At 39.1% G+C, this 23393-nt stretch overlaps 1 protein-coding gene across 1 annotated transcript; it reads right to left on the bottom strand.

The window, feature by feature from the left end:
* Positions 1-26: 26 nt before the first annotated feature.
* ano2a (anoctamin 2a) lies at positions 27-23288 on the bottom strand. Its single transcript, XM_072385777.1, has 28 exons — positions 22790-23288; positions 17917-18084; positions 17485-17784; positions 15695-15790; positions 15379-15551; positions 15075-15129; positions 14927-14978; positions 14775-14830; positions 13136-13183; positions 11813-11877; positions 11376-11510; positions 11094-11254; positions 9701-9783; positions 9252-9263; positions 8835-8909; positions 8690-8746; positions 8148-8222; positions 7347-7548; positions 6598-6709; positions 6454-6511; positions 6250-6350; positions 5330-5493; positions 5091-5243; positions 4825-4877; positions 3558-3736; positions 3238-3343; positions 1439-2021; positions 27-1274 (listed from the first exon to the last, which is right to left on the bottom strand). Exons 2-28 carry the CDS (start codon positions 18043-18045, stop codon positions 613-615), a joined length of 3945 nt encoding a protein of 1314 aa, XP_072241878.1. The 5' UTR covers positions 18046-18084; positions 22790-23288; the 3' UTR covers positions 27-612.
* Between the last annotated feature and the right edge of the window lie 105 nt (positions 23289-23393).

The following is a 23393-nucleotide window of genomic DNA, read 5'->3' as shown; positions in this document are numbered from 1 at the left end:
TTGGAATTTTACATATTTTATATATCAAAACCTATAACAAACAGTAGAGCTACAAGCATAACTGTTGATCCAAGCTGTGATGTACATAATGTCAACTTCCTCTGGTCTACATGGCAGCACTGCTGCATGTGTGAGAATAGAACAGGATTTAAAAAAAGAGAACAGGAAATAACACAAGAGCAGTGGCTATAGAGATGTGGCTGTGGGCAAAATGATAGAACACACACACACACACACACAAACACACACACACACACACACAGAAAAACCAAACAACCCCTCCCAAAAAAGAACAATAGAAATAAAGTAAAAAGAGTCCAAGGGTGGTCTTTGTTGTTCATAGCAAAGAAGGTTTCTGAGCAGTCTTTCTTTGAAGTGTCCAGCCTCAACCACTGAGTAGTATAAATAGTTTTATGTTTGAAGATTAAAAGGACAAAAATTAGGTCCATTTAATAAGGATCATTTCTATTTAGACCCCAGGTAACTGCAGAAAGGAGATGCAGCGGGAGGGATGTGGCCCCAGGCACGAATAGGAGAGGTTAATCTGGATAGTCCTACCCCTCCCTCTGCCACCCTCTGTCTATCCCTCCCTGTCTTGCCCTGCAGCTCTCTTCATACTGCTGTGTTGTTGCGTTTCAGTTCACTGGGTGAAGGTGGGATGCGGTCTCCAAGCTTTGTAAAGCTGGTAGAATGGCTAGGCTTTGTAGTGGGCCCCTCAGGACCGGGTGCTCTCGATCGTGTAGGCAGGGTGGAGCACCGGGCTTTGCCTCTGGAGCGTGGCAGCTGAGGGGGAGGGCCTTTTAACACAAAAAGTTCACTTGAGGCTTGGGGCTGTTGGGCCAATGGCTGCTGTGGAGATGATGGTGATGTAGAGGTGTGTTGGGGGGTGGACAGGTTAGGTGATGCTGATGAGGAAGAGGCCAAGGGAACAAGGGGAGTTAGTGTGGCCTTCTGCTGGAACCGTGTGAGACTTGTGGAGTGGCTGGGTCGTGGCAGGCTGTAACAAGCTTCAGCTCCTCTGTGGCGGGAAGGCAGGGTGGAGCAGCGGGACTTTGCTCTTGAATTTGGCTCTCTGGGAGGAGGAGCAATTAGTGAAAATCTCTTTGTTTCAACATCTGATATTGTAATTTCAGTTCTGGAGCCCTTTAGACTCTGGGATGAGCCTCTTTTAGATGAAGGAAGTGACTGAGACTCCTTCTCTTTCTGGTAATCTTGTTTAGACTCTGAACGGGGAGGCTCAGTTTCAACAGCTGTGCTCGATGAGGGCTCTTCATCTGTAAAATAAAATATAGAAAAATTAAACATAAGTGAGATTGACATACTTCATGTGCAACATTAGTATCAACAGGACTCAAGCATCAAAAATGATATTAAAAAGATTAAGAAGAACAAGAAAAAGCTGAAATTATGAGATGACACATGGGTTTTCTCCTCTCACCTAACAGGCCCAGCTCGCTCATGAAAGAGTCCAAATCTACTGTAAAATTTTCCTCAGCTGCCTTCGTTTCACCTTCATTTTCATCTTCCTTTCTTTGTCCTCCTTCCTCTGTTTCTTCTCCTCCATCCTCCCCTTTACCCCCTTTTCCATCCTCTTCCTTCTCTTCACCATCTTTATCGATTTCTTTGTCCTCTGCCCCTCCAACTTCATTACTTATCTCGTCATCCCGCTCTTCTTGTCCTTTACCTTCAACTTCTACGATTGACTTCTCAACCTCCAGATCACAGTCATCAGACCCTCCCGGTTCATCCAAATTGATCTCAACCCTCACTTCGCCCCCATCCTCCTCTTCCTCTTGGTGCACTTTTTCCTCTTCTGAAGGGGCCTCTACCACAATGTCTATGTCAGCGGGGAAGCAGGGCGTTGAGCTTTTTGGGGTGTGAGTTTTGGCACATGCTTCTTGGTCTTGATTAAGTAGAAACTCCATCAGTGCCATATTCTCTTTTTTCAGCTGTTCCCGCAGGGATCGTGGTACATCTGGGATTAACCAAGCAACCAACATGCTGAGGAACATGGCGAGATTCTGTAAAAGAGTAAAAAGACAAGGAAACGTGTTCTTCTTTTCCAATTGAATTTTAAAGATATGCTTGAAAGGGTATTCCCCAAACTGGCACCCCAGTCGCGCTATGAAATATAGCAAGAACATAAGTGTCATAGCCTTTATCAGCAAGGAGGAATGTACACAATCTTTCTGCTATTTCATATATAGGGATGCACTGCTCTACTGGAGCAGCTCTGGGGTAAATCTTGTCTGAAATGTCAAATGGACATAAGTAAATTGGTCTATGTCTCTTAAAGTTTCTGCCAGCAGATACAGCAAATTAGCAAAGACTAAGACTCTAACTTGATGCTTCCCAACATTAATTGTTACAGAACATTCTTTAAATGACTCCACTTGTTGCAGAGGGCGGGAGAAACATGTTGCTATCAGTTCAGTCTGCATCAGCAGCTACCAGGGAGAGCTGCACTAGTGCTTACCAACTAATCTATAAAATTAAGCATTGTCACTTTTTCAGATCATTGAAGAGCTTTTTTTTTTCTTTTTAAGGAGACAAAAATTCTTCCAATTAGATGTTCATAGCAAAGTGGCCAAGCCAGTTTTTACAAAAAGGCAAAGGCTGGGAATTTGCCCAAATGTATATGAATAAAATCTGATAAAACAATGACAGAAGTATTTGGCTACAATTCCAAACAATGTGTATGCATAAAATCAGGAGTATAATCTGGATATAATCATGCTATGGATTAGTCCAATAAGACAACAACGTAAAGCACGCTGCCAAGAAAACACAGGAGTGGCTATAGGATTACTCTGTGAAAGTCCTGAAGTGACCCAGCAAGAATCCGAACCTGAACTAAGGAGGGACTTGCACACCGGCACTCCCCATTCAACATTGCTGAGCTTGAAAACAGATCATTTCCCAAAGCAGGCCTGCTAAAATAGAAGGCTCATTCCCAAGACTCGAGGCTGTCATTGTTGTCAGAGCTGTTTTACTTAAGTACTGAGAGATACATCTGAGCTGGGTTTACTGATGGAAGCATTAAAAATAACCTGAAATAAGATGCTGGCATCAAATCTTAAGGAACCATACAATTTTCAGAATCATTTATATTTAACATTTTATATTTTTATCATAAATGAAACACTATATCTAATGGATTGAAAGACAAAAACAAAAAAATCAGACAGATTTAGACTGAAATTAAAATAACCTCTATTGCAAATACTATTTTGATACCTGGAAGAATATTACAAAGGCCAGTCTTGCAGCCAGGACGGACCAGTACTGTTTAGAGAAGGTGTAGGCATCTGGGCCCCATGGTGGATCTCTATAGTCCTTATACCTAAAAAAAAACCAAAACAAAACATCAGAGTCAGTGAGGAGAAGCAAGGGGCAACCTATGACTTAATGCAGACAGAAAAAAATCAGGTGATGGTAAGATTTCCCTTCAGTAAGACCCTGCAATCCATGACACATTTTACAGTAAAGGAAGAGTTAAGCTGCTAGGGATTTAAAGGAAGATCCAGGTGGGTCAAGGGTAAGAGAGCCACTCTGACCTGCACATGGTCACTCCGGTGATGAGCGTGGTGGTTGGTGCTGTGCCAGGAGGAAAATTGCTGACATTAAAGTAGGAGAGTGAGTGCTCTGTGTAGCCGCTCATGGTGCCATTTCCACTGTACATATACTGGTAGACCATTCGTGGAACAAACTCTGATGTGAAGGAGATGACGAATGCCTAAAACAAAAAAACAAGAAATGAAACTTAAATTACATCACAACACATTACATCTCCAGTTCCTGCTGGCACATCAGCTTAATCCGCCACATCCAACTGTATAGCCTGAAAACTTCTTTCAGACATATACTCACAATCTGACATCAGTGATAACAATGGCCTTCTACTATGAGTCTGGAAGTTCTCTTTGTCTCTGTTGCGATGAAGCAATGGAGCTGAAGACACTTACACGTCAAACCAAAAAAATCTTTAGGTTCAATTTGGGTTGAAGTCACAACCTTAATGTTTAATTATTTGGTCTGATTATCATGGGCATATTAAACATGTTCTTCACGTGAAGGAGCCAGCCACTTCACAAATCAGCAGCAGCGCACAGAGAAGTGTAGCAATGCCCCATGAAAGTTAAAGAAGAAGAAGAAGAAGAAGAAGAAGAAGAAGAAGATTAACTGCTTACGATGAGCAACAAAATTACAGTAAAGCAAAACCAAAAAATAGGGAGGTATTGGGCCATTATGTGCCATGAGGACAGCTTAGGTTTTACATGGCATTGAGTTTACTCCATTGGAATTCCACCAAAGAGACTCAAGGGATGGAACAGTGTTACTTAAAATGTTATACCCAAATCTCCCAAATGTTTTCAATTAGTCTGAAAGACGGTGAATTTAAGAATTTATTGGGACATCAATAGCTTATGATGTTTAACACGCTCTTCAGTGAACCCTATGACAAGTGCAGCCAATCCAAAACTAGCTAGCAAAATGTCCCCCAACAGCATAACTGACCCATCAAATCCAGGGGTTTTGTCACCCCTTTGTAGTAAACATAAATGCAAAACTCATCTGTACAAAAAAAAATTAAAAAGAAATACTCAACATATTTGTCTGATCTAAGTGATCAAATGCATACAGCAAAAGTTCCTGACAAAATTGAAAGTAATTTGTTCATTTTCCAGGTTGCACAAAGATGTGGCTGCAGAAGTGTCACGTTGCAAGTAAATGGGTGTTCACTTAAGATAGAACACTTCTGCCAGGGATAAAAAAAAGTTGCACACAGAAAAGACACAAACAAACACACACATGCACACTTACATTGGTAATGACAGAGAACTTGCTGATTCCACAGAGAAAGTTGTACCAAATCCCTGGAGACAGCATGAGCATGAAAAGAGACAAATAGGGAAAGGGAAGCGTGTCCATCCATATGAATGTGCATGTTTGTGTCAATGTATGTGTAAAGGAAAGGAAATGGAGGGTCAGAGTGGAGTAAAGAAAATGAAACTGATTAAAAGTTCCACAATAGATTTTTCACATTCACACAGAGACAAAGCAGGCATGTTCTTATGTGTGATTTGTACCTATGTCTTTACACCTCACAGCATCGGGCCGTCGGAGCTCAGTGACAAATTTTGCGGCGTCGAGGCGGATCTCAATGACATTGTTGAGTAAAGCAAATGCAGGTGCCAGAGGGAAGGAAGCCACGAACAGAGACACAAATCCGTACTGGATTACTGTATATATTAAGACACACAAAGACATAATCAGAATTATACTGTGCAGTTAAAGTAGAGAGAGAATCTGTGAAAAAGTGACTTACTCATCTCCATGTACTCTGGGCTGACACCTTCGAATGGTTCAAGGGCAAAATCTTTGTCAAACTGTTGCTTTGGTCTCCTCTCCTCTGTTTCATTATCCTCATTCTCTGCTGCTCTTTTCTTTCCTTTTTGCTCCTGCATTGTTCTGTGCATCTTTTTCAGCTTACTAAAAAGAGAGGACATAAATTACAGAGAATGAAAATGAGGGAAATTTAATTCATTTGCTAAAATAGTAAATAGAAATTGAAACTTGAATTAAACTGATTTTAAAACATGTCTTTAAAGTTTGCTGCCAGCAACTCATTTAAAAATAACGAGACAGTGGCAAAAAACATGCACCCAGTGTAACATCTCTTTGGGTAGGGTAATAAGCAAAATTTCAGTAGCATGACCCATATTAAAAAAAAGTCTTCCAAGAAACTAAAAAAAAAACAAAAACAATATCCAGACGTGTGAAAGCTGTCACAACTTGAAGGGGAATCCTGCTCTGAAAGAACATGGCCACTTCTGCTGTATCTATGACTGAAAGGTCTTATCTGTCTCAATGATAACAGGAACGAAACAGTATTGTAATCTGATGTGTCTGCACTTGTCAGATCAGAGCTTTGCGAAAGGTACGTTTTTCGGACCCGATACGGCAGAAAACATTCCTGCTTTCTTCCAAAACATGGAGCATATTCAACAGTCCTTTTTTTATCATAAAACTGAAAAGAATTTGTGGATTTGCAGCGCGAAAGAAAAAAGACAACAAAAGAGGCCCTGTACTCCTGAGTGGCTGAAAAAACATTTTTCTTTCAAAGCTACAGTTATTATTATCCTCAGGTCCCAAATGCCAAAAAAGTCTTGTTAAAAGAGGTAGTGAGTGGTTTGAATACAGAACAGTTACAAACAGGGCTATAAGAACATATTAGTATATACATACGGTATGAGAATCTCAAACACATTGTTTTGAATGAGCTGCTTTCCAAGCATAATCATGCTGAGTTGGATGCACAGCTCAATGAGGCATCCTGGAGGAGCACACTGTGGATTGCAAAACACAATTTTACTTAAAATAGAGATGCTCATTTGTCTAACATATACATATTCAAAGACAATAATCAGTAATGTGTGAGGCAGCACCTACCTCTTCCATGCGATAGTCTCCAAAGACGTAAACATAATCACCGGGTCGTCCAGCAAATCTGGGAAAAGGAGATAAAGTCAAACGATAAAGAATGAAGACAGACAACAGTCTAAATCTATTGAAGAAATAAAAGTAAATACACACCTGCCCTTGAAGAAGGCAACATAGAAAATAGGTGCAAAGGCGTTCATGGATTTCAGGAAGAAAGACTTGAAAATTAGCCTCTCTTCAAACTCTTCCTCTGTCTTTGGAAGCTCTGTTGGAAAGAGGGTAGGTTTTATACTGGGGTCATCAATGTAATAAAAGAACACATCTAAGTCACTTTCTGTGCACTCTGAATAACTCCACTGTTGAACAATTTAACACACCAGGTCAATACCAGTTAGCATTTTTATCTTATATGGAGCATATTTCAATCTTTTTTTCCTAAAATCAATAAATGCCTAATATCTTGAGCTGATTTTGCTGTGATTTTCTGCTCTGTTCACATACACTGTATTACATTTAGCACATTATGTTCATGCCACTAATGTGGCAATTAATGTACTTGTCTTGTGCCGGCAGTCAAATCAGTCAGTTCATACAGGATACTTTTAATTCACATATACCCTGCACTACAGCCCTGAATCGAAAATTCATACTTTTATAGCTAATAGCTAAAAAACAGATAAAATAAACCTAAAAATATCTTTGATGTTTACTTTCATTAATATGACAACGTTTGGCGCTGCCATGACTTTGGTTTGTGAGGACTATAAATCAATTATTGATCAACTTGTTTCACCGCTCCATTTCACCACCACATTCTTTCTTCATGTCAACATATGTCCCACAAGAAAATAAAAAAATCAAATTGTAAACCATCAGCCTTGTGATATGATTAAATGCAGTACCAAGCTCGGTCAGCCACACTGCAATGGCTCCATAAACTTCTTCCAACACCAGAACGACCAGCATGTTGAGGATGATCCCCGTGGTGGTGACCGTCATCCTCACACTGGCCTTTGCTTCTGGATCAGGGTTCATGGACCACACACTCAACATGCAGACCCGGTAAACTACCACCCCAAACACCGCTGAGCAGGTTACGAAGATCTGAACACACAAAAAACATGCTCACACAACAAGAAAAGGTTAAATGAAATGAAATACGATGATGATGATATAGTCTAACAGGGTATTTTGAGAATGTTAATGGCCGCGTTTCCCAGATATGTTCTTGCTAAGAGCTTCTTAGGAGCGGTCTACGTTAGCGTTCCTAAGAAGCTCTTAGCACTAACAGCTTCTTAGCGAATCTGGGAAACGCGGCCAATATCGGTTCGCTGATTAATTTTATTACTTTCATCACTCTTTTGTCAGTTTTTATTGAGTACTGAAACACTTCTTTTTTCAAATATATAATAATAATAATCAAATTAACAAAAAATAAATAATAATAAAATTAACTAACAGATGATTTAGGGTCAACAGTGTTGACACAGTAGACTGATGTGAAATGAAAAGATGAATTTGGAAAAATTGTCAATAAATTAACAACCAAACACGTAATGAAAAATAACATTAATGACCCCTTCCAACTGTTAATCCATCCGAGCAAATCCACCTGAGCAAATTCAAATGATTAACAGGGGCATCAACAAAGACACAGATGGCAAATGGAACGTGAGAATATGAAGAGAGCATGGATGCAGTACCAGCAGTAGTAGGGTGGACACATTGATGAGATAACCCGACAGGTGATCCTCAATGTCCAGTGACTCAGGCTCTTGCTGTCAAAAAAACAAAAATGAAAAAAAAACATTACTGTGCTGCACTGAAAAATAACACACACAAACCTTCATAAATGCTTCAGTGCACTGCAGGGTGTGAGGAGCTGTAATGCTGAGCACATGTTCTGCACACACACACACACACACACACACGCTATGTAAATGATGTGGCAGGTGCATGTTTGCCATCTGAAAGGACAGAAATCTCCTCCCCTTCTTCCTCCCCCTCCTCCCCTTTCAGTCTCCATCAGTAATCTGGGCTAATCTCAGGCAGGTAAGCTGCTTTGGACTCAACCACACACTGCAGGTGAAGGGGGGGGGGTCATTATGTACCAACATAAACTCATATACACAGAATACACATACTTTTGTGATATATGAACAATCAAAATGAGGATATGCATTTTTGTGAGCCCTCCCCAGCAGCCTTGTCTGCTTAGTGCACTTCCAGAGCAGTGCAGTTATACCTGGGAGGCCAGCATCTGGTCTGTTTCTCCATCTGCACCATCTCCAGCTTGAGTCAGCTAAAACAGAGAATAAAAACAGTGTGAGTGAAAGTACAAACTTAACTTTACAGTTTGTTGCAAATTACAAAACACAAATAGATATTACCTTCTTTTTTGATTGTGCTTTGATCTTAGCTTTTTTCTCCTGAAGAGCTTCTTCATATTCAGGCCTCAGCTCATCCTGTAGTGCACACACACACACACACACACATACACACACACACACACACACACACATACATGATTGTTTTAAATTTTTCTACAACAACTTCATATTATGGTGGTTTCAGTTGTGGTTATCAATATATCTACGAAAAAAAAACATGCTTTTATGATACAGGAGGGAGAATAAAGCAAGTGTCAGTTATGTATGTAGCTTTAGATCTCTGAATTTCTAACGTGTATTTTGATTACATATAACATATAAATACATTTTGAAAAATAATACCGCCTCTTTTATCCAGTTTTGATTCACTTCTTTTGTCAAAGTGGGTACATTAAATGTATATTGAAAATTTCCCACCTGGACTCGCTCCTTCAGGCAGCAGACGGTTACATGAAAGACAGAGAGAGGAAGAGAAAACGGCATAGCTGCATGAGACTGTGACTGTTTGAGTTGCGACCCCGCTCTGTCATCTTATCCAACAAGTGCCCTTTAAGACCCAGGCCAATCCCATTACAGCCCTTCACAGAGTTAATGCATGTATACATGGCTGGCCACGAGGATTGCCTTTTTTTAGTTCACAGGTCATGGACAGATGACAATCGTCTGGGAAAAGCATGACTGTCATCATGATTGACCCGGGTGAATGGTGACAAACTCCTGATCAATCACTGACTGGGGTTGTAAAATAGAGGCTTAAAAAGACTAAATCATTTATTTTCACGTGACACGACAAAGAAAAATGATAAGAAATGTTTAAACTGTTTAAAGACAATGCACACATGGTATTCTTGAATCTATTTAAATACCTCCTCATCCTCCAAGCTCGTCAGGTCCCAGGTATGCTTCAGACACATCTGCCGCCTCTTCCAGTGCTCAAGGAAACATGCAGCTGCAAAGGAAATACACACAAAGAATGACAAGAGTTAAAAATAACTAAAAAACCTCAAACCTTGACTTTTAAACAACTTTTGACTGACCAGGCCAGTCAACCTGTCTTCTGTGTGCCGCAAGTAGTTAATAACTGTATTCATAAGAGTTTTAGGAAGCCAAGTTCAATACTGATAAGCAAATAATAAGCAAACACAACCAAGAAAACTTATTTTTTAAACCACACATTTGCATTAAGCATTCACTCACTGTTAATGGTGGCTTTTAGGTAACAGCTAGATGTTATAGGTCTCATAGTAAAACTAACATTGCTGTGACTGGTTGTGCATCCTCTCAGAACCCCCACCACCACCACCACCACCACCACCACCCAATCATCTTTATAGAGAGACACTGGCTGTCAATTTTATCACAAGCCAACCAATACACTGTAAAGCCCTCTATGTGTGCTATTAATACGAGACTACATTTCAACTTAGCTCTGTCTCTGGTACTAACTCTAAAAAAAACAGTGTAAACTGTGTAGTTTTCTCCTCTATAGGATCAGCAGCTGTGTGAAACTGCTGTTATTGAGAGGAAAAAGTAAAAAAATCTCAACCTGTAAGGGATAGATTGGTACTGAACTGAGGAAGGTTGCATCCAGCACTGAGAAGCAAAGGGTTGCAGATCTTATCAAAAGAAGCACAACAACTGTTTACACAGCTGCCCTAGGGTCGCTTAAGAAAAAAAAAGAGAAGTGCTGAGTGTAAATCCTCACTCTCTGCTTATAAATCGTCCACTTGGGATTTGTAATCCGGGTCGCACGGATTTGAAAACAACTTCTGTCTTCAAACAAAAAGGAATGGCGTGTGTGTGCAGCAACTGAGCGCTGCTGCTGAAATGTTTTTGATGCACTTCACAATTTTTCTACTGCAACCATCTGGCTCCCACATTTATCATTTTATCCTTAACTGTTTTTCACTTGAATTTTGTCTTTTAAGAGAACAAGACCCAATCCCTCTTTTTACCCGTGTCATATACCGCAGTTTGATGGTTTTTTTTGTTCTTGTGACAATATTCAGTGTTTTCTCGTTTTTAACATGTATTCCTATTCAGGTTTACTTTTTAGGTGAAGCTCTCTGACTCAACTTCTGCTGTTTTAAAGTGTTCAAAAGAAGTATTTGATTCTGTCTTCATTTGTTTGGTCTATCTTTGCTTACGGTGGGTGATTTAAACATATGAAAGAGTGTGAGTCTCCCTATCTTTGTCTGGGAGTTAGTCTATGGAAATGACTTTACTTGCTGTAACACCATCAGGGAAGTGTATAGTTACCCCACAGCGACATGAAAATGGCAAAGAGGACAGTAGCTCCATTGTCAAACAGGTATGAAGCCCGGGCCAGTGAGCACACCGTACTCAGACGCCAGTAGTCACACACCGCATCACACAGTGGACACATTGTGATGTTCAGGTTGTCATCACATGACTCCTGACTGAAATACACGGGAAAAAGCAACACATGGAAAACAATATTAATTCTTTCATGGTGGTAATGTCACAGTAATTCAATGAGCATAATAATTATTATAATTTTAATGGAAACTGTCTGCATACCTTGGCACATTGGTATCCACAGTAAATATGCCATACAGGAAGACAATGATGCCCAGCACAGAGGGGGGGATGAGGAGCTGAGTATAAACACCCAGCCAGGCAAAATACAACCCAATCTGTTCTCCAAAGTACTCCCTGTAAACATAGATTTATATTTGAACCAGATTTAAGCCATTTTAGACACTGTAAACTTTCATTTTTAACTTAAGGCTGAGAATATTGATTTAATCTGTAGATCATGCACTCCAGAATCTAAGAGAATAACTACTTTTGACCTTAATGACCCCATGGTATCTTCTCTAACAAACTGTGATAACCAGAGACATTTCAAACATTTTGCCTCACTGTTGTCTCAGAGGCATCACTTTGGTATTTGTGGCTTTGACAGCATTGCAATCACAAACTAAACTGGGAATTAGTTGTGGTTTGCTCTGTACCTTATCAGGTCGACAGGCTGATATTTGAACATGACTCCATAGTTGGCCCATTCTTCATGTAGGACCTGGAGGATGCATAAACACATTACACAGGACCAATCTACCGGTTAATAGTTAAAGACTGTGTAGGCATGGATTATTGTTAATATGAAAACCCTGGTGCTTTCATTGTGTGATGTAGAGACTATCATGGTGCACTGCAGCTCCATGATGGAATGACAAAATAAGGTGTTGACTGCTTTTTTTTACTCTTATGTCTTTTTAATATCTGATTACCATGTAAACATGTTAATATGGCTGACATGTTTACAATTTCATTAAAGGTTGCTTTGAATAATTAAATATGCAGAATCCTAAGGCACTTCAGAAGTCTAGCCATGGTTATAACTGCTACGCCATTTAACTAGACTAATGGCCTTGCCACAGTATTCAAGAACAATGGGTGGGATTGCTTATTTCACTGCTGTTTGTTCCACTACGTAATGATAGATGGTGGTATGCCTCTACACATGTCATCAGTGTCGGATGAATCTACATCTACAATCTACATCTAACTGCAGTATATAGTTTGAATAGAATCATGTCAAGTGGAGACTTGAATAGTTTTACAGCTGTGCACATTTCGTATTTGTTGAACACTTTATTTTCTTTGCAAATGAGATGTCCTCTATTCCTTATGGTTATACTTTGCTGCTAGCCTTTTTCTGTGTAGTGGCTTATTCATAGCCCAGGTCAGAAACTGTGGAGCATGTAACTTAAAGTATACATGCAAGAGTAATTCAACTCTCAGATGTATTACATGGAACTGTTAATCCAACTTTAAGAAATTTAATTTAGAATGATTTCACATGCAAACATATTTACATGAGTTTTAAAAGACTGGTTTTATTTGAACTCAATAATCAGAATTCTTATTGTTTTAATATACTGACTGATTTGATACAAATTTTTTTTTGTTTTAATGTACTGATTGAAATAAGTACAAATGATGGATGTTTTAATTTTTTGAGCTAAAAGGCTTAAAAATATAAGATATTCAACAATTTAAATCAGTAAATACAAGATTGAAAAGGATTTAAAACTTAAAACCACTTCTGAATAAGCACCTGCGTGATGTTTGGTAACCAGCCATTACTTGGAGATTTCACCAGTTTTTAACTGTAAAATCATCAAATGCATGAAGTGCATTTGTTATTGATCGGGATTTCAGCTGTGAGGGCTGTGAAAATGGCCTCATCTGGGGTGCCCCTATCAACTAGGTCATTATTTGAAAATATTTAAAAAGATAATTTCTCAAACCCCATCAGAGTTCACTTAACTCACCTGTCTGTCATTTCGCTGATCTTTCCGTCCTCTCCTTGTGAATGACCCCTGGAAAAAAAAGAGACCAGCTAACAATTTTGTCAAATGCACTGTCATTCAGCCAGCACACTACGTCAGATTACGCTGGTATACATGTGTAATTGGTGGTGATTCTGCTCAAAAATCATGTTCAAAAACCAAGTCTATCCCTTGCATCACAACTCCACAGCAGAGCTTGAGATTCTGCACTTCTTTCCTTCACATTAATCAAAACTTATAAATACTTTGGGGATGAGGCGTCATTTCAAAATACTGTAACTGAGCTACAAGTAAAAAGTAAAACTAGAAAATGAATGAACGCGAGAAAATGAATGAAGGTATCCCTGCACAAGAAGCAGTCTGTCTCGTATCACCTTGATTTTATTTTATTTTTTTCACTAAAACACTGAATTTGTAAAACATTTTTCTATGCTGGTTTGGAAACTACTACACTCTCAAATCTGTTGTAAGTCGTAACCATGATAGCTGGAAGGTTGTCTAAATGTGGGAGCAGCTCATTGAACTTTTAAAAAGCCTAAATGATGTCAAAAATACGATTCAGGTACAGAGGAGTTGAAGAGAAGATATCTAGGATTCAGGGCAGGAGCAAAATGGAGAACAAGGAGGAACAAAGTGAAACCATTTCTTCCCATGTTCATTGGCAGATATAATGGAAGCGTTGAGAGGACTGATGCGGACAGTGAAAAAAATCAGCATTAATATGTGTCTAAGTGATAAATGACAGCAGCACCTGCTATTTCCCCTTATGTATATAAATATACATATATATAAATAAGAAAAGAATGCTGTCAAAAAATTTTAGTTGTGCCATTAGTAAATTAATATTTGCCTGACATTTATGTCATGGCAGATTTATGTCATGACAACATTTAACTTTAATATTGTCCTGTAAGGGATTTCAATTTTGTTATCAAGTCAGACATAACATTCCAGTAATCCTGTCTGATGACAACAATCTGTGAAATGATGGTGCTTTTTCTGAAACTCTGAACATAAGCAGCTCTGAGGCAGGTTACTGGTGAACTGGCCAGGTTAAAAGACAGCAACCTGAGTGACACTCAGACTTTCAGCACAACATAGCTCACTAAGACACTAATCTTACTTTGTAGTACATCCTTATGCTGACGTTGCACGATGCTGTCGGCTCAGTTGTGAGTGAGCAAAAAACGCAACACTCCAGTGCATTCATGGGGATCTGTGGAGATTTCAACCACACGTCCATCTGCTGCACTTCAGACTTTCCAAGAGAAAGTCACCATTTTTTCATTTTTCAATTTCCATTTATTTTTTATTTTATTTTGTTTTGTTTTTCATTTAGTAATTTTTTCTTATCTTATAAAGTCGTCTTATTCTGTGGAACAGACTGGTCATGGACTCAGAGACCACTGATTGGACAGAATGAAATCTGTGTGCAGCGCTAACTTAGAGGCACTTTTAACAACCTAATGGTCCATGTAAAGGTTTTGAACAGTATTATTCCATCGTTCCTGATATACCCTTAAATACTAAGTAATCCATACTGTATGACATATTCAAGTAATCTATTGACTTAAACAACTGAGTGTACTGTCAAATCAAGCTACTGTATTTGTTCACTCACGTCATGTAGAGGAAAGGCAGAGTCATAAACATCTCGTGCCAGCAATGAGCTGATGCCTTATAATATGAAAAGGAAATGGAACACACAGTTAGGTTTGAGGACAGTGAAAATGGCTAACCATACATTTAACAGAAAAAAAAGTTCAAACACACCTGTGGTTTGGCAAGTACGTGTACAAGTAGTGCGTGAAATAATCTCTGCAACCTAGAAGCATGCATAGCATTGTTAAGTAATGCTAGGTGAGCTCACCTGCATACACTCAAATTGACAAAATTAGAAGAAATTTTGCTGTGGACTCACAATTCTGCTCCGTGTTGCATTGTCAAATAAAGTTGCTGTTGACTTGATGTCATACCTGCAGGAAATTACAAGAATGTGAGCATGTGCAAGATCAGTGCAAGTACTATGATTTGATGTATGCCAAAGTATGACATGTATTTAAGATTTTGTATTTGCAGATATGATAAGTTTTGAAAGAGCCTCACCACACTGACACAGATAACTATGAATGAGGGTTTACTGTGGATATCAGTGTATTATCGTCCTCAGTACAAACAAGTGATACAATTTCACTTGCCATCTGTGTGACAGCGCGTGTACTCACAGGTGGAGCTTGTCTCTGATGAAAGGGTGTTTGAGGGTTTTGAGCTGGACGTGTGACTTTGAGTCTTTGTGGATTTCAAGTTCAGGGACGTCAGGTTGAAAGGGTTTATTCAGTTTGGTGACAATAGAATCCCACATTCCAGCAATGCCTGTTCGCTTCCGCAACTCACATTTCTGCTCAAAGACAACACACGTGAAGCACACTTTGATCATAGTTACTCTGTCCCATTCTGTAGCTCTCCGACACACATCTCCTGTGCAAATGGTCAAAACATACAGCAAGAACATCAACAAACAGAGTAAATAAAACTGCTGACCTTTTTGACAGGAACTTTGATTTTCTGGAGCTCTGCTTCTCGGCTCAGTATTGACCACGGGATGTGCAGCCTAATAAACCTTATGCCATTTGACCTCTGCACATAAACAGAGTGCAATAAGAAATCTCAACAGCAGAAAACATATTCAGTATAGACTATCCGTCTGTCTGCAACACTTTACAATGAGGGAGAATGGTTTTCTTGGTTATCAGGGAACAAATGAAGGATGATCGTTTATTAGTTTTTAATATTCTCTATCAATTCCACACGAATGACTATATCAAAGATAACGATGAGTTTATGGAAAACAGACCCAGAGATCATATATTAATTAATTTTATGTAACAATTAGTTCATGAGTTTAGGTGACTCAATATTATTGATAATTTCCTTCAAGTGGTTCCAGATTAACTGTGAAGCAGCCTGTGAACTAAACCAAACTAATCATGACCCACATCACCCTGTTTTTGTTTACCCCGAGTAATACTAATTATTCCTTAGGTAGTATCTCATTACTTAGTTACTTCTTCACAAGTACCCTGGAATGCACAAAACCATATTTACAGTTTAAGTAACTGTAAATTAATAAGTTAATAATAAATTAATAAGTAACTCATTTTGAGTTAATCAGGATCATGAAGAAAGTAGTTATCATGACTGGAATGAATAAACTAATCATTACCTAAATTTTATTATTTTATTATTTTACACAACATATTCCAGTCTATTTTCTTCCATTAGGACTCAATAGAGAAAAACTTATAAACAATTAATCAATTAAACTGTTAGCCTTGACTCACATCTTAATCAACTTATCATTAAGTAATCAGTAACTAATCATAAACTACTTAAAGCCAGGGTGAAAATAACTTCTTTTTTTCAGCATCTTGGTAAATCATTAAAACATTACTTGTCTTGCAATCAAGCCGTGTGCTAATTTTAAATCCAATAAAACACATTTGTGAAATTAAAAATTTGTGTAACAATGTGCTGTCTTGCAGCACAGCATCACTTTGTCCCAGCTAAACTATAAACTTTAGGTCCATCAAAACAGTGATAGCCCTGTAAAAATGCTGTTCAGTGCTACAATGAGACAGTATCTACTGTGATCTATACATCACCATATTATCAAGATTGATCATGTGAAATGTGGCTACCTATGACTGAGCTTTTGCATCAGGAACTTCAAGGCTGCTCGTGTAATCACTGAAATGAACTCAATCACAAACTCCATCGGGTGTATATCTAATGTTTTCAGCAGTTTTTCAGCGACAATAATGGTCCATAACAGTTGCTCTATCTTAGAGCTTATTCAACCCTAATCAGAGACAGATAATAATTATTTAGAACATAATTTTAGGTAAAATATAACAAGATATACAATTATAAACTCTTTGACGTTACAGCTTATGTATGACTGTGCGACTGAGTATTGTTGCAAATATTCAGAAGTATCTTAAACACATCCTCTAAGGCAGTGCATATCCTTCTAACCATTAAATATCCACAATTAACCCAAAGTAGCCCTTAAATTCAATGATCTCCCAGCAAGTTTACTTCTGAATAATGAGTCACTCACTAAGAATGTCCTGTAATCTTTGGCTAAAGTTACACAGAGAGACCAGCAAGCCTACAAACACGTAGCCATCCATTTACACACACTGGCATGTATAGAATAACAACAACAACAAAAAAAAAACATACACACAGACACACACACACATTTGCACATATAGTAGGTACATGCAATATACTCATTTTGTTCTTAGTGAAGGGAAAAGCAGTCACACCTCTTTGTCCCGCTCAATCTCCAGTCCAGCCTCCAGCAGTCCTGCTTCAAACTCATCTCTCATTGAAGCCTTTTCCTCCTCAGACAGCTTTGACTCCTCTGCATCCCCTGCAGCTGCACCTACCTCCGCAGATTCTGCTTCTGCTTCCAATCGACTTGGCATTGATATTGGCAGACTCCCATTGGATGTGATGGAGGGACGCTGTTTAGATGCCCGCCTTTTTTTGTAGCAAAGAACATAGTCCACTTTTCTCTTGCCATCGGCAAAAAAAAGTCCAGGTCCTATTTCGATGCCAGACTCCTACAAACAAGCACAGGTTAACATTTGGATATGTGATACGTTAAAGGTATAGATCTTAGTTAATACTCTCAAAATATTACAATACAATATCGCTGCTGATATGGGGATGGGTATTAGCACCCGGGAGCATACCAGCGGCGGAGACTCTTCCCTTTCAGGAGGGTTGACAGGCCCTCCATTGGCTGCATCGAGTCCAAACCCAGACAGAGATCGGGCCAATGTAACAAGTGTCGCTGAGTGAAAGGACGATGACTCACTCATTGCTGTGGTGAAGGGTATATGCTCTTTTTCGTTTCATCCCTTTGTTGGAAAAAGAAAGGCAAAACAGGAGTTCAGTATTGATTACTTGGGACGACTTTTTGAATACTTACTTTTTAAATGAACAGTTGAACTATTAATTTAAGTTGTCCCCCTTTAAAACAAACCTGAATCAAGACTTCTTAACCTTTGCCCACGCAATACTGTGCATCAGTTAGTGGGATATTTTCTGTTTAAAAGTTTGTGTTACTTCCAATCATCTGCTTTGCAAAATTAGTACTTATTAGGTAGATACGTACAGTATACCTTATGAAGATTGAGAATTCCCTTGATAATCTCCTCACAACTGTAAAATGTAATTATTAAAAAAAGTCATGTACGTAAAGAAAACATTGCATTTTCTGACTCGTTTTTCCAAAGGAAGAAATAGACTTCCATCTGTTCCCATTCGTTAAGCTATCTGAATATAATGTCAAATATTTGTGTGAGAAAACACACAGTGGTAGCTAGACTCACACGTCAAATCTAAGCCAAAGTTAAGCTGTCTTGTCGCTGCTTTTTCCCTCAGTTGAAGCTGTGGGCTCAGATTAAGCACACACAGAAATCCATGCGGCACACTTTACAATCTGTTGGGGGTAATTTGGTCACTGGGCTCATTCTTTGGATCCGAGGAATGAAGTGGTAAGTGATGATAGAGTGGTTAAGTCTCACAACATTACAAACACATGAACATCCCCAGATTTGCATCCACAGAGAAAAAATGAAACATCTACAGTGTATTCTCGCCACTGTTTATCAAGCTCTTAAAATAAAATAAAAAATGTTTTAATAATAACACCACACTTAGAAATGTTTGTCTGTGCTTGTGAGATCACTGTGATTTTCAATTTTTTTTTCTTCAGTTATTCAAAGGTTGTGTTAATCCATTCATGCCATGTCAAATCTTCTTTCTTAGAAATGTGCTTAAACATAAATAAAAACAATTCCCACACATTTGTTCCATTTCCTTTCATCTCTCACTTTAGAGTTGAGAGTAAAAACAACCTGCTTGTAACAACAGGCCGAATATTCTACTTAAAACAAATTGTACAGGTAGCATAGGCATGCATTGTGCATGCGTTTTCTACAGCTTCTCTCTAATGCACCAAACAAAACATGAGACAAAACTCTACAACAAAACTACAATTCTGACTGCTCATCAACAAAAGCAGAAATAATCCTCTTGCAAAGCACATTTCACACTCAACAACAAACACAACAAACAAAAAAAATGCAGCATGGTTTCATAAACACAATGGCATTTTTATCCCAAACATCTAAAAAAAAAGAACATTTCACAAATTACAACATTTCACATTTAATTTATGGTGTTCCCGTTCTTTGTGAGATGCTGCTGTGCTGTATTTTCAGTTTTTTAGCTACTCAGAGTTTCCTTATATAGGAGCGGATTAAATCAGCAACATATCAGTAGCGGGGTGTTGTCACTCAGTGCCCATCCCTTAAGATGATAAGAAGCTTCATGCTGGAAATACTCTGGATACCGCACACACAATGGTCCCACAACAGATTAGATCATGCTCTGTCCACCTCACACACTGATGGAAGCCATCAGACATGTAAACAAACCAGCAGTCAACCTAACTGCGTGTTAACACTGTACAAAGTGCTTTAATAGGCAATCTCCTTACCTATAGGCACCAAACTAATCCCAGTTAAACGGTAGTAGTATTAGCAAGCACAGACCGAAGATGGAAATGGAGAATATTAGTCGCTTAGAGTTCAACTCCTAACTCCTGAGGACACAGCAATATCTCAATGAGTGGTTAAATCCCGCTGGCTGGAGGTTCTCTTTAAACCAAGTGATGTGCTGTTGTGGCCCATTGTCACACGATATAGACCTCTAGTTGTTAAAAAGTCAGCGCTGCACCAGGACTCTTATTGAGACTAATTTTGTTGTCTTGTTTTATGATGACGTGTTGTTCATGCAGGCATCAGTATCAGCTCTTGCATACCTGTGACAGTTGCAACAAAATTGTGACCTCTAAGTCAGATCTATCTATAAAGTGTTGGCCGTTTTTTAAGAGCTCATATTGTCCTCATTCACTGGTTTAGCATTTAGCATATTTTAGGGGGTCTACAAAAATTATTTGACATAATTTAAAGCTCTCATGGTGTACATTGCTGAAACACCTTGTCACCTTCTGTCTAAAATGCTCTGTCTCTTTAAGCTCCCCTGCTCTGACAAATTAGCCGATCGGTCAAAACTGGCAGAGTTCCCCATAGTTCATTCTTTGTTTGAGGCCAAAGACAGCACTAAATAGGAATTATTCACTGATGCCTATTTTTCCATCTGGACAGTCTGTGAGCCCTTTTTGTTTGTAAGGTCTTTTTTGTCTTTGGTTTACATTCTGCCTTGGCAGCGTCTTTTGTTTATCTAAATAAAACCGTTGTAACTGCCCGTCCTCACCTCCTCCCTCTGGAAGTCCTGCATTTGCATCCTGGACCTCCTGCTTCTTCACCATCTGTGACGGGAGCAGTTTAAGCACGAGAGAGAAAGCCCCACATGTGTGTGTGCGTACTGGGTTTTCTGACTTAACAGATTTTTAAAGTTTATACCAACAATAATAACAACAATCTATAGCACACTTTGATTACCTAGTTGTTGTCTGTAAAAGCGAGCTCTTTTCTAATATGCTTGAATGATTGGATTACATTAAAAGTGCATTAAAGCTTTGAAAATCCAATTTCATGTGCACCTGCAAGCAGGAACAACATGCAGAACAATCAAAAGTTTGACTTCTCTTTATTGGTTGGCCAGTTTAGATTTGGTAATGTTTTATCTTACGTCGAGGCCGTCTGGTTTTAGCTGATTGATCTGATTTCAGTTTTAACCATTGCGCTGATATTGTCTAGTTAGTTAGTTCTCACCCAGGTTTTTCCTGTTTGTACATTGTGAACTATGGCTTCATACTGTACATAATGTATTTTGAATAATAATAATAACAATAGTAATGATGATAATAATAATAATGATAATAATCATCATCAATAAAAACAAAAGATGGTGTGAGTGATTCAGCTGGGACCCACTAGTCCCACTTCAAGCTTGAACTTCTATCTCATCTGCATTTAGCCTCACGTTCCATGTGTGGCGCATTACTCACTGAGCTTATTAGTCATGATACCTTTCTGTCAGTGGCTGATACTCTTGCTGCTTTCATGAATGTTTACATTGTCCATGTAAATCACAGCTCATGACAATTGTGCAAAAACTTAAATCAAGCATCAACCATAACTCCATTGATAGGCCTCAGACATTTAAAGAAAAAAAATCCACTCTTCTTTTGAGTAGAGCTAAATACAACATTGTGTGGGAGGTGAAAGTGAGGATGTTTCTTTAGGAAATGTAACACTCAATAAAATGTGACTTTAAATGTTCTACATTTAAGTTAAACTGTCCTAAATCTATAACTGTTACCATCATATGAAACTTAACACTGTTAAGTTACACTGTTAAAACTTATTACTGTTACTTTGGTGAAATAATTTCCACAACCGAAGCAACAAAATGGACCAATTTGCAATCTGTTTATAATATTATATATTATAAAGTGTCTGAAGCAGGACTTACTTATATCTTAAGGAGGGCAAAAAAAAATATGTTGACCTTGTCTAAGGAAACAATAAAGTCACAACATGGATGCTATAATAGTCCACTGGAAATCAGTTTGAACCTAAATTTAGGTGTGTGACTGCCTCAAACAGTCGTCTTCCTGCCTTGCTTGCCTTTTTGCATCTTTATCCTCCTGCTTTGGGTTCCCTTGATCTTTGTTAAGCAGGAAAACATCCTGGTTTCATTTTCATTAAATAAATCGTGTATCTCATTTGATGGTGCGGATCATGCCCGTAAACATTCTTTTCTTTCAGACTATTTTGCAATGTCTAAGATTTGCTTGGCTATTCCTACTTTTGCATTCCGCAATTCAAAAGTCCAAATAACTTTCATTGGGCCTCTATGTACCTTTACTGTTAAACAGGCACAAGATGGAGTGCGCAAATGGCGTGTGCGCCTGGGCGCGGGGCTTAAAAGCCTGTAAGCTTGCTGTCAGCTCAACAACGACCGAGGCTGGAGGGTCAGCTGCACCCTCACACAAACGGGGCAGCTGCCATTACACCGCACACCTAAAATGCAGCAGATCACGCATCACTAATTCCAACAGATTCTTGTTTCTTTCTCCTACCATAACAACAATCATACAAAAGCGTTTTCAGCTCTGTGCGAAATCACACTGACGTGCTCCAAACTTTCCCTTTGCCAAAACACTCGGATTTGTTTTTAGAAAAGCTATTGTAGAAAAGCTTCAACATAACAAAATACTTCAAATTAATTAATCTCCACGTGTAGTCATTAAACCCTAGGCCGTTGTCTATTCATTTAATCAAAATCTCACGGGTGCAACAATTGTGCGTAACCAGATGATCGGATGTAAAAAAAAAAAACAAACAGCCACGGCTCCCTGGTGCACAGAGTTTGACCACACGGGGATTCAAACATTAAAAACACAAACACAGGTTGAGCTTTGTTCATCTGGTAGGCTGCTCACCTGCTTGTATTTCAAAAACACGAGTGCTTAAGTACGGAATTACGTTGCCAAGAGGAGACAGCAGAGGGCAGATAAAACAGAGAAGCCGCGAAGGTCAAGATTTAATTGCGCCTAATATCAAAGCAAGTGAAAGGTAAACTCACCAGTGCGCGCGGAGGAACAGTTCTTCGTTAGGGAGATGAATGATAAGATATTTCTGCGCCCGAGGGGCTGAGATGGTGGACAATCCGCGCGCGCTCCCGGAACCACTGGCTTATTGCGCGCGAACAGGACGGCTAATTCCCCTGACCGTTCCATACGGAAAGGAAGGGAGGTGTGAGGCATATTAGCGAGCCGTGCGTGTGTGTAAACCAGCAGGGAACAAAGAGCTTACAGGTGATCAGAGTTAAAACTGAACCTCTGCTTCCCTCTGCAGAAAATAAAATTATAATAATAATAATTATAATGGCTTGCACCGTCGTCGCACAGCAAGAGGGTTTCTGGTTCGAATCCCATCTGGGACCTTTATGTGTGGAGTTTGCAGGTTCTCCCCGTGTATGCATGGGTACTCTCCGGTCACTCCGGCTTCCTTCCACCGTCCAAAAACATGCATGTTAGGTTAATCGGTGATTTCAAATGGTTCCAAGGAGTGAGTGTGAGTGTGCATGGTTGTTTGTCCTGTTTGTTTCGGTGTGGCCCTGTGACGGAGTGGTGACCTGTCTAGAGTGTACCCTGCCTCTCGTCCAATGGCAGCTGCGATATGCTCCA

Source organism: Leuresthes tenuis, unplaced genomic scaffold (assembly GCF_036924035.1).
Source record: "Leuresthes tenuis unplaced genomic scaffold, fLeuTen1.0.hap1 SCAF_5, whole genome shotgun sequence".
Lineage (NCBI taxonomy): Eukaryota > Metazoa > Chordata > Actinopteri > Atheriniformes > Atherinopsidae > Leuresthes > Leuresthes tenuis.
This window is presented reverse-complemented; position numbering and strand designations above follow the sequence as displayed.

Excerpts from the sequence above, each read along its gene's own strand:
- ano2a (XM_072385777.1), bottom strand. The coding sequence starts at position 18,045 with ATGAGTGAGTCATCGTCCTTTCACTCAGCGACACTTGTTACATTGGCC. Across the intron at positions 15,791-17,484 it reads AGATTGAGCGGGACAAAGAG|AGGTCAAATGGCATAAGGTT; the intron begins GTGTGACTGCTT and ends GTTTATGTGCAG. Across the intron at positions 3,737-4,824 it reads AGTTCTCTGTCATTACCAAT|GCATTCGTCATCTCCTTCAC; the intron begins GTAAGTGTGCAT and ends TTTTTGTTTTAG.